The sequence below is a fragment of the Leopardus geoffroyi genome, chromosome B2, assembly GCF_018350155.1.
Source record: "Leopardus geoffroyi isolate Oge1 chromosome B2, O.geoffroyi_Oge1_pat1.0, whole genome shotgun sequence".
Classification (NCBI taxonomy): domain Eukaryota; kingdom Metazoa; phylum Chordata; class Mammalia; order Carnivora; family Felidae; genus Leopardus; species Leopardus geoffroyi.
In genome coordinates, this window is record NC_059332.1 from 32,619,238 (window position 1) to 32,635,171 (window position 15,934).

Here is a 15,934-nt window from a genome sequence, read left to right on the forward strand (position 1 = left end):
ATGTATATAATTGAGTATTATATGAGTATATACAAGTATACTAATGAGTATTACTGTGCCTCTGCTATGTGCCAGGAGCTAGTCTAGGCCCTGGGGATACAACGGTGAGCCAAATCCCCAGCCCTTGTATAACTTACATTCCACATTCATGTCTGTCCAGAATATGCAGGCCGGTTATATTGGGGCATTCGTGTGTGTGTGTGTGTGTGTGTGTGTGTGTGTTCATCTGTGGGTGTCCACGGAGAGGGGAATGAAGGGCAAGGCCTGGGGGCTCTCATTGTGGCTTCTTCACGAGTGACTTGGGTTTAAGTGCTGGGGTGGGTGCCCCTGGGAGGGTGAGGGCTATTTTGGGGTAGACCTTGTTTTGGGGTCATGTGAGCATAGCTCAGTGTCCAATAGCCTTCCCCATCTCGTGTCTCTGTCCAGGAGAACCCCAGTTACAAAGGCGATACCTGTGAGTCCAAGGCGGCAGGAATGGTGAGGACCAAAGTAGGGCTCTGGGGCCGGGGGAAGAGGGACCACAGGAGGGTGGCTGTGAAACCCTGGGAGGTGAGCTGGAGGGAGAAGGCCTGTCAGGTGGAACCCCAGGTGGTTTCAGGGTGCCTGAGAGGAGGGAGGGGCCTCTGCCTGAGTGGGGGTCCTTACCCCAGCGTGCTCAGGGTCGTGCAGGTCGCCGGAACGCTGGGGAGAAGATCAAGTACCGCTTGGTGGCTGTGCCCCATGGCAATGACATTGCCTCCCTCTTTGAGCTGGACCCCACCACCTTGCAGAAAACTGACTCCTTTGTGCCCAGGTGAGTAGGTGCCATGTGCCTGGGGGCTGATGGGAGTCTCCAGGCTGGGCCATCCTGTCTCTGAGCTCCCTGAATCCCACACTCCTCTGTCTTCCTGAGGTCCTTTGGCCTCAGGACCTGCATGTCCCGTCCCTCTGGGGATGGAGCTCTGAGAGCTGTAGACAGCTAACCACCACTGAATGCTTGCTGTGTGCCTGGCCCTGGGCTCTGTGCATGTGGGTGCTGCCTCATGCAAGTTGCTTTATCAAAATGCCTTCTCTCCAGGGATCTTTATCAGCCACCTGCCCCCGTTGGTCTGCCTACTCAAGCTCAGGCTGCACGAGTTTGTCCAGGGTGCACTGGGTGGGGCCGGGGCTCCCCAATCTTTAAGTTCTTCCCCCAACCCTGAGATTCTGGGCCATAACATCAAGCAACTTCCCAGGTGTCCATCAGGCTTTAGTGTTTATTAGCTGTCTGACCTCAGGCAGCTTACTCCATCACTTTGCCCTGATTTCTTGATCTGTGAAGTGGGAATATCAAGTCTACCCATCAACAGGACTCATGGGAGAAGTAATTGAGTGGCTACAGGCCCCCACGATCCCTTAGCTGAAACTCTTGGGGCCAGGTGCATTTTGAGATTCAGATTGTTTTTCATTTCAGAAAGGTAATGATATTTCATAATCAGAGACAAGAATGTTTCCGCTATGAAACACATGCGTCTTGACACTAAGTGGGATAAATAGTCTAAGTGGTTCCATTTGTCCAAATGAGTCTTGGTTCCAAGTTTACAAACAAGCTGGTTTTGGGGAGTGCGGGTGAGGCACGTGGGCCTCGGTAAAAGCAGCAGGGGGCCTGGGGGCTGTTTGCTGGTCACTCTTCTCTGGCTTGGGCTCCTCGCCTGGAGGGAGCAGTTTCCCTGTCCTGTGGGTGTGGAGTCAGGTGGAGATGTGGAGCATCGGGGGTAGAGCAGACAGCCGGGACGCGATCCGAGGCCCCATCCCCGAGCCCTGACCCTGGCCCCGCCTGTAGGAACTCCTATGTCCGGCTGCGGCACCTCTGCACCAACACGTGGATCCAGAGCACCAACGTACCCATCGACATTGAGGAAGAGCGGCCCATTCGGCTCATGGTGCGAGGCGCCCGGGGCTGGGGGCTGGGGCTGGGGCCTTAGCTCGTCCCTGGGTGCCCTGCTGACCCCTGTCCCTGCAGCTGGGCACCTGCCCCACCAAGGAGGACAAGGAAGCCTTTGCCATCGTGTCAGTTCCCGTGTCTGAGATCCGGGACCTGGACTTTGCCAACGATGCCAGCTCCATGCTGGCCAGTGCCGTGGAGAAACTCAGCGAGGGTTTCATCAGCCAGAATGACCGCAGGTGGGCTGCAGGGCGGGGTCATCGAGGTCTCCTGAGAGGCCTTGTCCTCCAAGGGTCTGCTTTTCATGGACGAAGGAGTCACAAAGCAGAAGCCGGGCAGGCGTGGCTGGGGTGGGGGAGACAGAGGTGGGGACTGATTTCTGCAGGCCCTGGTGGACCCGGGCCCTTGCCTCACTGCTCGTGTACTGCCAGAACTAACCCTGATGATGGGTTGAGGCTCAGAGAGGTTAAGAGACTTGTCCATGGTCACACAGCTAATCAGTGGTGGGGCCAGGACAGAAATGCGGAGCCCTTCACATCAAACACCCTGCCTTGTGCCCAGTTGCTCCTTTCCAGACTGAAGTGTAATGAGATTCTTTGTCTTGGGGGCACTTTGGAATCCAGGGCGGGTGGGGCGAGGAGTGTGTTTTGAGAGCCATTTTGAGAGCCGTGAAGCTGGGGAGAGAAGTTGAAGGCTGATGATGGGCTCTGTGCTTTGGCCAGCAGGGTGGGCGGGTGACTCGATGAGAGCGTATTTCAGGCAGGGCTGGTTGCCCATGAAGGACATGTGACGGGTGTGTCCCAGGGGTGTTTCCCAGGGTCAGTGCCTCACGCTTGTCATCCCTGGCGTCCCTTTGTGAAGGTTTGTCATCCAGCTGCTGGAGGACCTGGTGTTCTTCGTCAGCGATGTGCCCAACAATGGGCAGAATGTGCTGGACATCATGGTCACCAAGCCCAACCGGGAACGGCAGAAGCTGATGCGCGAGCAGAACATCCTCAAACAGGTGCCTGTGCACAGGCGTGGGGAATGGGGCGGACCCCGTCTGGGACCTGCAGTGGCCTTGGGGACCGGGCCGGGTGTCCAGGACAGGAGCCATTCCCACCTGCAGTGGACCTTCTGTGTCTGCAGCTTCTTGTCACCCCTTTTAAAAAATGAGTATTTGTTGAGCACTGACCGCGTACCAGTGCCGTTGGCTCAGTTGATCTTCTCCACCTGGGGGAGGTAGTATTATTATCCCCATGTTACCCGTGAGGAGACTGAGGCATAGAGGGTGGAGTAACTTGACCGAGTGTTTGCAGCTAGGAAGCAGCAGGGCCAGTATTTGAACTCAGGATGTTGGGTCTAGAACTTGTGCTTTTTTTTTTTTTTTTTTTTTAAGTAGGCTCCATGCCCAACATGGGGCTTGAACTCACGACCCCGAGATCAAGAGTCCCATGCTCTACTGATTGAGCCAGCCAGGTGCCCTCAGAACTTGTGCTTTAAAAATATTTTTTTCTCTGGGGCACCCGACTTACCCAGTGGAGCACACGACTCTTGATCTCGGGGTTGTGGGTTCGAGCCCTGTATTGGGTGCGGAGATTACTTTAAATATTCTTTCTAAATTTTTATTGTGAAAACGTTCAAATATGAGAAAGTACTGAAAGAATAGCGCAGTGAACACTACAACCACTGCCTGAATGCACTTGTTACCATTTTGCCGGTTTGGCTTTACGTAACCATGCATCTATACATCTGTCCCTCCACCCATGCGTTTCCAAACAGGGCGCACCTCACCCCTAAGTTTTCCAGTGTGCATTTCCTGGGATAAACACAATACTGTCATCACACCTAAGAAAATTGGTAATAGTGCCCAAACCATATCAAGTTTCCCTACTTTTCACCCAAAATGTTCTTTTAAAGGTTTTTTTGTTGTTGTTGTTGTTTCTTTTGAAGCAGGATCCAATGAAGGTTTTCTCATTCCATATGGTTGCATTTCTTTGGTTTCTGTTCTAGAACAGAACCCTCACCCAATCCCTGCCTTTAAAAATTTTTAAATTACATTAACATTGTTTTGATGAGGCAGTCTGTGTCCGCCCTCCACAATAACCACAAGCTCCTGGAGAAGCACATTACTAAGACCAGAGGTGGAGACCTCTGGCCACACCGGCCTGACCTGCTTTTTCTCTTAACCTCAGACCCCTGAGCTGTGGCAGCTCTGAGCTCTTCCCCCAGACGCTGAGCCTGGTCCAGGATCTGAGCTGGGACTAGTCGTGTGGGGATGGGTGGGCTTAGGCCAGCCTTGGAATCCTGGCCAGGAGAAGGGGGTGAGAGCTGGAAGAGGGGCCCTTGATGGGGGCTTGGAGGTCTCAGTCCAGCTTAAAATCAGCTTTGGGGTTCATGGCGGTGTGGCTTTGGGGCAGAGTGAGTTTGGGGCTGAGGGTTTCTGGGATAATGAGGGTTGCAGACAGGTATAGGGGGATCCCTCCTCATTCTCTCTGCCCTTCCAGATCTTTGGCATTCTGAAGGCCCCTTTCCGTGACAAAGGGGGTGAGGGCCCCCTGGTGCGGCTGGAGGAGCTGTCAGACCAGAAGAATGCCCCCTACCAGCACATGTTCCGCCTCTGCTACCGGGTGCTGCGGCATTCCCAGGAGGATTACCGTAAGAACCAGGTGCGCTGCTCACCCTGGCCTGAGCCTTCCTGACCCCGGGGGTCTCCCCACGCACCTGCTCACTGACTTGCTCTCTTGTTCACTCCTGCTTTTGTTCATTCAGCAAATATTTTCTGAGGCACGCACACGCTGCATGACAGGCACCGTTTTAGGCCCCGGGGATACCGTAGGGAACCAGGCGACCCGGCCAGCTTCATGGGTGTGCAGAGAAGGACCTCGAGCTGGCTTTAATGCTCTGCGGTTGCCATCTTGAAATTCTCAAATTTTGAAGAAGGGTCCTGCTATTTCGTTTTTGCACAGGGCCCCACAAATTATGTAGCCGGTCCTGCCCGATAATTTCCTCCCCTGTGGAGGCTTCACTCTGGTAGGGAGACAGGCTGGGAGCTGAAGAACTAGATTACGTAAACCTACTCTTCTGCCCGGTGCCATTTTCCTCTCCCAGACTGCCACCTTGCTAGGGTCGGGGTCCCCCGCCTGTGAGAGGGACCCCTGTCTCCAGGGCTAGGGCGGGGTGCTGGAGCAGAGCCGGGCTCCCCACGACTCAGCCCGTCTGTTCCCCAGGAGCACATTGCCAAGCAGTTCGGGATGATGCAGTCCCAGATCGGCTATGACATCCTGGCAGAAGACACCATCACTGCCCTCCTGCACAACAACCGCAAGCTCCTGGAGAAGCACATCACCAAGACCGAGGTGGAGACCTTCGTCAGCCTTGTACGGAAGAACAGGGAGCCCAGGTGAGCCCGCCCACCCCCCCACCCCCCACCCTCTCACTGCACCTATGCTCTTCTCCTTCCCAGTCCTCCGGGGGCACAGAGTCCGCTGCAGCTGCTCATTACAAATAGTGAAAAACTATTGCCTCCATTGGTAAATTGCCACCTCTCTGAGGCCCTGGCCTCTGCAGCCCCTCTCTGGGACCCCTCCCAAATTTGGCCCAATCTAACAAGAAGAGGGTCAATGCCTGGTATAGCAGAAGGCCCAAGACCCTTCTCTGGTGACAAAGTCGGTGCCCGTATTGAACCAGTTGTTAAATATTTTGAATATCACTCCTGTCCTTGTGCCTCCTTTACCCTGACCCCTTGGACCCCCAGTTACCCTCCCCCCCTGCCCAGGGTGATCAGGGTGATGCCCATGACTGTCTCTCCTTGGGCAGCTGGGAGTCCATCGTGCCCATACCCCAAGCTTTGGGGTAGGAGCAGAAGCAGTAAACCGGTTTTAGGGAGCCGGTGCCATCCACTGGGGAAGGAGGACGTTGGGCTTTATCCCCACCAGGGACCAGCCTCTGAGCCCCCTGGCCCTCCTTGCTGTCACCACCCCAGGTTCCTGGACTACCTCTCTGACCTGTGTGTGTCCAACCACATCGCCATCCCTGTGACCCAAGAGCTCATCTGCAAATGTGTGCTGGACCCCAAGAACAGTGACATTCTCATCCAGACTGAGTGAGCCATTGCGCTGCCTCCTGCCCACATCCAGGGCTCCGCCTCGCCCTGTTCCTCAGCCGCCTTGGAGCCTGGGCCCCGTCCACTAGAACTGACACCTTCGCGGTCTGCAGACATGTGCTCTTGCCTGCTGGGTGCCCAGCCCTGTGCTGGCGCTACGTGAGGAGGGAGGCCTAGGGGAATGAGCCGGATCCTTTGTCCTTGAGAAGGGCATGGCCTGAGGAAGTTGTCTGAGCTGGCACTCAGCCAAGCTCCAGGAGGGGTCCGTGTGGCTGGGCATGCTCGGGGAGGGCTGTGGGCACGCAGTCCGGCCCCAGCCCCCTGCTCCCTGTGATGGGTGGCCCTGGTTTGCAGGCTGCGGCCGGTGAAGGAGATGGCCCAGTCCCACGAGTACCTGAGCATCGAGTACTCAGAGGAGGAGGTGTGGCTCACTTGGACCGACAAGAATAACGAGCACCACGAGAAGAGCGTGAGGCAGCTGGCCCAGGAGGCGCGGGCCGGCAATGCCCACGACGAGAACGTGCTCAGCTACTACAGGTGCGTCCGGGGCCAGCTCCTTCCCCTGCTTCGTGCCATGCCACCCGTGCCCTTGGGCCTTCTCGGAAGGCCTTCAGCCAGTCCCTGCTTGGGGATGAGCCCCAGCAGCCTTGCAGCCTTCCTCAGGGAGGCCGAGTGAGGGCAACTGTGTAGCTAAAGAGCTCAGCACAGTGACTGGGCCTGAAAGAAACCCAAACCTGTCTCCAAACTTATTGATTTGGAAAATGAGATACTGGGTAACACGTATCAAATGCGGGCCATGTACCAGGCACTGTTCAAAGTGACCTGGCCACTCACTGATGCCCCACCGTAACCCTGTGACTATTGTCACCCTCGAAGTTGGAGCGACAGCACAGAGAGTTAAAGAACTTGCCCAAGCTCACACATCCTTAGTGGTGGGCCATCTGTCGCCAGGGCCCACGGCAGGTAACGCAGGGCTCTGAGCGGGAAGCCGAGGGCGTGCCGCCACCCTGGGGCAGAGCAGTGTCGCCTGCAGCCACCATTTCTGTAGCTCTCACATCCCGGGCTCACACCCTGCACCCCCCGCTCTGCCCAGGCTGGTCCCCCTACCGCACTTCCCTCCCCTTCCTCTCCCAGCCTGTCACTCAGCCAGCCCTCTTCCCTGTGAAGACCTGGGCTGGCTGAGCCAGGAAGTGCTTTCCTCCTTTCCTCCTCAGCAAGGAGCGGGGAGAGCTGCAAATACGTAAAACTCCGAGCTGTTTTCCCTTTCACCGTGCTCACTCAGAATTGTGTCCTTCCTAGTATGTGGGTAGATGCCTGGTTTGACCTATGTCCCGTTGCCACTTTCCCAAGTTCTCAACCTGCTCAGGTCCAACTGCTAGTAGCCCTTGCTGGCCCCCACCTGCCGTGTCCTCACCCTCTGCCCTGCCCTCCCTGCAGGTACCAGCTGAAGCTCTTTGCCCGCATGTGCCTGGACCGCCAGTACCTGGCCATCGACGAGATCTCCCAGCAGCTGGGTGTTGACCTGATCTTCCTGTGTATGGCAGACGAAATGCTGCCCTTTGACCTACGCGCCTCCTTCTGCCACCTGATGCTGCACGTGCACGTGGACAGGGACCCCCAGGAGCTGGTCACGCCTGTCAAGTTCGCCCGCCTCTGGACTGAGATCCCCACAGCCATCACCATCAAGGAGTGAGATGGGTAGGGGAGGGTGGGCCAGGCGAGCGAGGCTGGGGTGGGAGGATCTCACGGACCCTCATGCCTCACTGCCTCCACCCCCCAGCTATGATTCCAACCTAAACGCCTCTCGAGATGACAAGAAGAACAAGTTTGCCAGCACTATGGACTTCGTGGAGGACTACCTCAACAATGTGGTCAGCGAGGCCGTGCCCTTTGCCAATGAGGAGAAGAACAAGCTCACTTTTGAGGTTGGCTGGGCAGGGGGGTGGGGGGGCTGGTGCTTGGCGGGGGCTCTGGCGGGGGGTTCCTCACTAGGCCTCAGTTGCCCCCTGGGGTGCGTTGGGGGCTCCATGACCCCCACCTTTCCTCAGTGCCCCAGCCAGTTCAGGGAGACTGCGTGGACCAGTGGGATTCCCCAAGTGGGAGGCTTCTCCCCCTGCTACCTGGGAGAGGGCTGGCTCCCCCTCGTCCAAGCACCCCTTCAGCCCCACCTGGCTCATAGGTGCCTGTGGGGAGCTACCCCCCCACCTTCCTGCATTTCCGCTCTATCCCCACCGCCCCCCACCCCCCTGGCACAGTGTTCTTCCTTGTAGGCCTCACTTCCTTATCAGCCCACTAGGGCACAAGGGTGGCTGTGTCCAGGCTCCCCGAGATCCTGCCTTTACCCAAGAACTTAGTCACACCCTCATTACACCTGCTCGGCCCTACCTTCCCGCCCTGGCCCCGCCCTTCACGAGGCCCCGCCCCACCCACCTCGGCCCCGCCCCACTCACCTCGGCCCCGCCTCCTGCTCCCGCAGGTGGTCAGCCTGGCGCACAATCTCATCTACTTCGGCTTCTACAGCTTCAGTGAGCTGCTGCGGCTCACTCGCACTCTGTTGGGCATCATCGACTGCGTGCAGGGGCCCCCGGCCATGCTACAGGCCTACGATGACTCAGGCGGTGAGGCTTTGTGGCCAGACCCCCACCCCTGGCATTCTCCATCTCCTAGTGCCAGAAGTCCTCTGATCAACACCCTGTGCAGCCTGCCTCCTGGCCTCTGCTGGACCAGAGGGGCTCCTGTCCAGGCTCTGTGGAGACCCCGGGGCTTGGGGGTGTTGCCTTCCAAGGCATCTTGGTCTTGAGGGGAGATGATGAGGGAGGAGGGGAGACACACAGGCCCTGCCTGAGGGGCCCCCTGTCAGATGGGGAAGGTGGGGGAGAACAGCCCTGTCATCTATTATCGGATGGCCGCCTTTGCCCTGGCCATCCCTTCTTTGCCCAGATTTGGCTTAAAGCTCACCTCCCCCAGGAAGGCTTTCTGGGTTAGCCCTGCAGCTGACAGAGACAGAGTCAGACCGAGGGGTCCTGCTGTGCGCCCCCTGTGATCCCCATGTGCTTCCCACTCCGCAGGCAAGAACGTGCGGCGGTCCATCCAGGGTGTGGGCCACATGATGTCCACCATGGTGCTAAGCCGAAAGCAGTCTGTCTTTGGCGCCCCCAGCCTGCCTGCTGGCTCTGGTGCCACTGAGCCACTGGATCGAAGCAAGTTTGAGGACAATGAAGACATTGTGGTGATGGAGACCAAGCTGAAGATCCTGGAAATCTTGCAGGTGGCTGGGCCAGAACAGTGGTGGGAGGTGTTGGGAATAGGGCAGGAGAGGGGAGCCTGGGACAGGAAGGTTGGTGGGGTGAACTCCCACTCAGATTATAAGATCCAGTACTGGAGGGCTCCATAGTGATCGGCTGTGTAGCCCAGTGGTTCTCAAAGTGTGGTCCTTGGACCAGCAACCTCAGCCTCACCAGGGAACTCAGAAATGCATGTTCTCGGGCCCCGCCCCAGACCTACGGATCAGAAGCCTCTGAGGCAGGCCCACAGCCTGTGCTGTGACAAGCCCCCCGGGTGATTCTGGGGTGCACCAAGACCTAGCTCCGTCCCTCCATTGTACAGATGAGGAAAGGAAACGGGGGGAGGGAACTTTCCCGCCATCACACAGAGATTCTGAAGCAGAGCTAGAGTCTTAAGAGCCGTTTCCTGGTGAGGCAGATATAGTCTTTCCTGCTCTGAGTCTTGTCTGAGACCCCCTAGTAACACTTGGAGAAGGGGCTGGTAGGATCCCAAGGAGTGGTTGCTTGCTTTTGCCTTACTGTCAGCAGAGGATGGGAAGGGTAATACAGTGACCTCCATGGGGACCCAGTCTGGGCAAGGCCTGGTCAGGGGAGTCAGAGGAGGGGAGTCAGAGGAGGGGGATTCTGATTCATCTAGGGGCTAAGGGCTTCCAGATCTGTGTTCTGGGGTATGGCCAGAAGCTCTCTGTGCCCCATAAGGATAGAGGCCAGCCAAGGGTGTCCTCAAACCTTGTGTCCTCACCCCTTGCCCCACAGTGGCCTCTCCTGCTCCCCCTCAGTCTTCAATTCTCCACCCGCCTGCCCCCCCAGCCCCAGGAAGAGCAAGATTGGAGGATGAGAGTCGGCCTCTGGGCCTGGGGAGATTCCTTCTCTTTCCTGTCAGTATCTTGCCTGGGAAGGAGGGGCTGAGTGGGCTGGGACGGGGCAGGGGGTGTCTCTGCCTAATTTGGAAAGGAGGTGTCATCCCTCATCACTGGGTCAAGAGTGGAGGAGAGGGCACCCTGGACCTCCCTGGGGAGAGGAGTCTTGATTTTTTAGGTTGTGATAATGCTGGAGCATCTGGAACGTCTATGCTGAGATACCCAAGTGCTAGAGCTCATTCAGGGTACCACCTTCCCCCCACCCCCGGGGCACAATTGGCCCTCCGACCTCAGTCCAATCGCCACCCCGTCCCTCCCCACTTCTCCAGTTCATCCTCAATGTCCGCCTGGATTACCGAATCTCCTACCTGCTGTCCGTCTTCAAGAAGGAGTTTGTGGAGGTGTTTCCCATGCAGGACAGCGGGGCCGACGGCACAGCCCCGGCCTTCGACTCCACCAGTGAGCCCCCACCACTGCCTTCCCCACCACTGCCTTCCCCCGCCTTCAGGCTGAGGCTATGTGACTCACCCAGGGGTACACATCAGTGGGGTGGAGGCTGAGGGAGACCTTGGGGCTGGATCCCCAGCCCTGCCTCTGTTTCCCAACCTGCAAAGGCCTTTCCTCCCTAGTATCTCATTTATTTGCCACGGTAAGAGGCAAAGGCAGAGATCATCCTATTTCCCAAATGGAGAAACTGAGGCCCATATAGAGGGGTGGGGACTTGCCTCAGGTCACAGCCAGTCAGAGGCTGAACCAGACCAGGACCCAGGTCTCCAGATGCCCAGCTCAGAACCCTGCTCACCCCTGCAGGGCGGTGGGACTGCTCTGAGAAGGAGCATGCAGGTGGGGCTGCTACCCAACAAGTGCAGGGAATGAGGTGGTTTGGGGACCTGCCTGCTCCCTCCCCCTGTGATCCTCATCTTTCCTGGGCACGGACTGGCCACCTGCCCCCATCTGCCCACTCTTGCTCCCCACAGCTGCCAACATGAACCTGGATCGCATCGGGGAGCAGGCGGAGGCCATGTTTGGAGTAGGGTGAGGCCAGAGTTGAGGTGGGGGGTTGTGTGTGGGGTTGGGTGGGTGATGCTGACACCGGTGTGAGAACCCCCCTCTTGGGGTCTCCAAGGCTGGGTTTCCCAGGGCTGGGGCTGGCCCCTCCTCCTGGGTCATACTCCCCGCAGCCCCTTGCCGGGCTCTGCGGTGGGGGTCTCCTTGGCTTTGTGCGTTTGCCCTATCAGGCCTCCCCGGCCCCAGTGATACAGGGGCTGCTTGGACCTTAGTGTCATCTTGGTCATTCCCCTGCCCTCACCCAGGGCTGTTGTGCTCCTGTTTGTGCATTGGGATTTGGACCAGGTAGCTGGAGGGGAGCAGGGGGAGGTGGAGGGATAGCCCGCTGTACAGAGGGCTGGAGGGGGAGGGCTCCTCCTGGAGGTTGGGGGCTCCTAACCATTTCCACACCACACTCTTGGGATCTAGCGAAGCCTTTGGACGCCTGCTCAGCATGGCATTTTTAAATTCATAAAATAAAGCACGTGAATTGCAAAGGAAAGCAAGTGCTTTGAGATACAGCTATCAAAATATTGAAGAAAACAAATTAAGACACGCCAGTTAGATATGGGCCTTTTTATTAACACATTAGATAACAAACTGGGCCAGGGCTATAATTAGTACCACGATTTCCAAGTGGCAATGAACGTACCTGGCATTTCGCGATTTCTGTAACACCCATAAGGTGATGTGAAAACATCTGTGATTTGTAGTGGTGACCGAATCACAGGTAGTGCTGATTTTTTTCTCACTGAAGGAAATGCTGCATTTTTAGTTAGAGGTTGGTAAAACCAAAGCCGTGGATTTTGCCCGCCCTCTGTCCACGGCCCGGCCGATCTCTGCGAGTCCCTGGGGGGGTGTCTGTGGGTACCGTGTGAAGAGTCGCCGCTTCGGCTGATTAATCAAAGGGAACCCGGGGATCACTCAGGGAGCTCAGGGCGGTGGCTGTTTACAAACTGGTGAGAAACTATCACTGCTTTCAGCAAGTATTGCACTGGGCGCTGCCTCTGCCGAGGGGGGGCGGGGAGCACGCTTTTCCCTTCGGCCGGCAGGGAGCTCACGGGCCACCTGTTCCCCTCGCCTGTGCTGCAGGAAGACAAGCAGCATGCTGGAGGTAGACGATGAGGGCGGCCGCATGTTCCTACGGGTGCTTATCCACCTCAGCATGCACGACTACGCGCCGCTGGTCTCGGGGGCCCTTCAGTTGCTCTTCAAGCATTTCAGCCAGCGCCAGGAGGCCATGCACACCTTCAAGCAGGTGCTGCTCCTGTCTGAGCCCCCTTGCCCTTGGGGAGGGGGAAGGAGGCCCAAGGGGGCTTCCCCGGGGTGGGGGTGGCCAGAGGACCACCTGGCCCCGGCACCGAGCAGGCAGGTGCGCTGGCCGGGCGCTGGCCTGTGCTGGGCACCGGGGGGTTGACCGTGACGTAGATGCTCACAGCTCAGGGGAAGTTCAAGATACTTCTCTGGGGTTCTTGGCCTTGCTGAGCTCCTTAAAGGTGAAGGCCAAGTCTTGGGCCATCTTTATTCCCTCTCAGCCTGACTCAAGGCCTGTCACTTTTTATGATGTGGATGGCACTTCATAGTTTAACAAACTACACCACGTGCACGTTTGCTAAGTGCTTCAAATCACGCCTGGCGTGCAGTCAGCCCTCACTAAGGTGACTGGTTGTGTCCTTGCCATGTCGTGTGGTCTTGACAGCTCCCTGGGAAACGGGACTGGCATTTAGCGAGGGTGTGCCAGACACTGAGCCTTGGCCTCATGTTAATGGAATTCTCGGGGCAGCCCTGGCAACGTGGTTACTACTCTCCTGTTTTTTTAGAGGGACATTGAGGCCCAGGAAGCTTTCCCTCCTTACCCACTGACCAGAGCGAGCGAAGTGGGAGCCGAGGTTCAGATCCCTCTTTCAGCCAGCATTCAGTGATGCCAGGATGCTTTGTCCTGCATTTGGGGTCCAAGTGACCAAGTGACAGGCCTTCGCAGCACAAGTCAATGAGTCGCTGAAGCCAGATGATGGGGCAGCTCATGCCAAGGAGTGCAGGGAGGCCTTCGGCCATCAGGGAAGGCTTCCTGGAGGTGGTGGACTATGGCAGGGCCATACACATTGAGTGGGAGCAGAGGCAGAACCAGGACCAGAGGCCGGGGCATCAGGCACCAGGGTTCTTTGCAAGGCGGTGGACCTGGGGGCACCCGTCTCACCAGGCAAGCCTGCCTTCAACCTGCAGGTGCAGCTGCTGATCTCAGCTCAGGATGTGGAGAACTACAAGGTGATCAAGTCAGAGCTGGACCGGCTGCGGACCATGGTCGAGAAGTCGGAGCTGTGGGTCGACAAGAAGGGCAGCAGCAAGGGCGAGGAGGTGGAGGCAGGTGCTACCAAAGACAAGAAGGAGGTGAGCGAGGTCGTGGGGAGCTGGGGAGACAGGGCTTCCAGCGAGGGCGGGGCCTAGCTGACCCCCATTCCCTGTGTCCGCAGCGGCCCACAGACGAGGAGGGCTTTCTGCACCCACCTGGGGAGAAGAGCAGTGAGAACTACCAGATCGTCAAGGGCGTGAGTGGCTGGGGGCCCCGAGGACCCCCTGGAGGCTCTGGGGCCTGGCCTCTCCCGCCTCCCCACTCTGCCGGCCACCGGTCCTCAAAATTGACATCCTCTGGCTTTTCCTGTGCGTTAAAAACAGCCCTGCCTAAGTCCAGATGGCATTATTTTAAAGCTGAAGGAATTTAATGAAATTCCATTTCACAGTCATACTGTTCTATTTACTTTTATGGGCGGGATTGGGTTTTTAGTGCTTTCCTGCCTCGTTGCAGTGATCTGACTCTGTGATCTGACTCTGTGTGTGCGGCCTCCTTCCCCCTTCCTGTCCCCAGCGTGAGCTGGGACTTGGCTGGGGTTGGCCGGGGACTCCGACCAGCCTGAGCGGGGCCCTGGGCGGAGGGGGAGCTTGAGGAGGAGGGGAGGGGCTCTGGGCTCACCCCCCACCCTTCCCAGATCCTGGAGCGGCTGAACAAGATGTGCGGTGTTGGGGAGCAGATGAGGAAGAAGCAGCAGAGGCTGCTCAAGAACATGGACGCCCACAAGGTCATGCTGGACCTGCTGCAGATCCCCTATGACAAGGTGACCTCTCATCCCCTGGGCAGCTTCACCCTGAACCCCAGTCTAACCCAAACCGCACCCTAACCCCTGATGCTAACCTAACCCTGACTCTTGACCCCGACCCCAGCTTCTGTTTCCCTCTCTGGCTTCATCCTGATAATCTCAGCTTCACTGTAACCTTTGGCCAGCCTCCCCTTGGTCCACGTGACCCCGGTCTCCCCTTGACCCATGATGTCAGCACAGGCTGACCCCTGACCCATGACCCCTCATACTGACCCCTGACTTGGATTCCACACCCTGGCCTCGCTCTGCCCTCCTACCCCGACCTGGTCCCTGACTGCAAATTGAGCCTCATTTCAACCTTTGACACCCACACCTCCCCTTGACCGACCTTGATCTTGATATGTCTCAAGCCTCACACTGACTCTTGATCCTGACACCATCCCAGCGTTCACCTGACCCTGACCCCTCAGCCTTGCTTCCCCGCTCCAGCCTCGCCTCAGCCGCTGACCCTCAGCCCCTCACACATTTCCTTGTCCTGACCTGGAGGCCCAGCTTTCACCTTGAACCTGGCCTCCTTGTGGTCCCAATCCCGAGCCCCGATCTGCCCCCACACCCGTTGAGCTCAGACACCAGGCCCGGCCTCACCTCGTTCCTCCCCTCTCCGTGCCCAGGGTGATGCCAAGATGATGGAGATCCTGCGGTACACGCACCAGTTCCTGCAGAAGTTCTGCGCGGGGAACCCCGGCAACCAGGCCCTGCTGCATAAGCACCTGCACCTCTTCCTCACACCAGGGGTAAGGACGCCAGGTGGAGGCGGCTGGGTGGAGCGGGGCCCAGATCCCCCTTTCTGACGGGTGCCCGCCCTGCTAGCTCCTGGAGGCAGAGACCATGCAGCACATCTTCCTGAACAACTACCAGCTGTGCTCTGAAATCAGCGAGCCCGTGTTGCAGCACTTCGTGCACCTGCTGGCCACGCACGGGCGGCACGTTCAGTATCTGGACTTCCTGCACACCGTCATCAAGGCCGAGGGCAAGTACGTCAAGAAGTGCCAGGACATGATCATGACGGAGGTGAGGACGAGGCCGCAGGGCGCATGGGAACTCATGGGTGGTGGCCACAGAGAGGGAGCGCTCAGGAGGCAGGACCCGGAGTTGGAGGAGTCAGGCAGTGGGGTCACGAGAGGAACGCTGAGGGTGCTGGAAGGAGGAGGGAAAACTAAGGTCAAAGAGGCCGGTCTAGTAGAACTCAGACAACAGGCCTGAAAGAGCTCAAACACGCATTCCTTTGTTTATCCTTCTATTATCATGTACTTAAAAATCATGAAGCACCTGTTCTGTGCACGTGGGGGAAGGCACTGGGGTGTGAGCTCAGGGCGGGGGACCACATCCTTCGTACACGGGCCCCAGCATCGGGCACATCGTGGGTACACAGTAGGCCCGTTACCTGAGGGTATGAAGGGTCGAGGGCTGAGTCTACATCTGGAACAGACGTGGACTCTGCCCTGGAGCCTCTTACCGCATGGTGTGGGGGCAGGGGAGAAAGGAGCCCGGTGAAGTGAGATGAGGGACCTGATAAACGAGACGCCCTGTGCTGGAAGTGCTGTGCAATGCGAATTATGAGTTGCTGTTATTATATTACTGTGAATAACATAATTGCTGACACG

The 15,934-nt window shown here is 57.7% G+C and overlaps 1 protein-coding gene across 3 annotated transcripts in view; it reads left to right on the forward strand.

The window, feature by feature from the left end:
- Window positions 1-15,934, forward strand: part of ITPR3 (inositol 1,4,5-trisphosphate receptor type 3) — a 67,499-nt gene that overhangs the window by 34,310 nt on the left and 17,255 nt on the right. For 2 of the 3 annotated variants that reach the window (XM_045497931.1, XM_045497929.1), the window contains exons 10-30: window positions 427-477; window positions 651-793; window positions 1,802-1,901; window positions 1,982-2,142; window positions 2,765-2,906; window positions 4,390-4,551; window positions 5,113-5,285; window positions 5,868-5,987; window positions 6,342-6,524; window positions 7,425-7,676; window positions 7,768-7,912; window positions 8,464-8,605; window positions 9,056-9,255; window positions 10,461-10,590; window positions 11,109-11,166; window positions 12,271-12,436; window positions 13,402-13,566; window positions 13,650-13,724; window positions 14,163-14,288; window positions 14,942-15,064; window positions 15,141-15,341. In XM_045497931.1, coding sequence (XP_045353887.1) covers window positions 427-477; window positions 651-793; window positions 1,802-1,901; window positions 1,982-2,142; window positions 2,765-2,906; window positions 4,390-4,551; window positions 5,113-5,285; window positions 5,868-5,987; window positions 6,342-6,524; window positions 7,425-7,676; window positions 7,768-7,912; window positions 8,464-8,605; window positions 9,056-9,255; window positions 10,461-10,590; window positions 11,109-11,166; window positions 12,271-12,436; window positions 13,402-13,566; window positions 13,650-13,724; window positions 14,163-14,288; window positions 14,942-15,064; window positions 15,141-15,341 — 3,018 coding nt within the window. The remainder of the gene's footprint in view (window positions 1-426; window positions 478-650; window positions 794-1,801; window positions 1,902-1,981; window positions 2,143-2,764; window positions 2,907-4,389; window positions 4,552-5,112; window positions 5,286-5,867; window positions 5,988-6,341; window positions 6,525-7,424; window positions 7,677-7,767; window positions 7,913-8,463; window positions 8,606-9,055; window positions 9,256-10,460; window positions 10,591-11,108; window positions 11,167-12,270; window positions 12,437-13,401; window positions 13,567-13,649; window positions 13,725-14,162; window positions 14,289-14,941; window positions 15,065-15,140; window positions 15,342-15,934) is intronic. The other variant, XM_045497930.1, reaches the window with a different exon arrangement.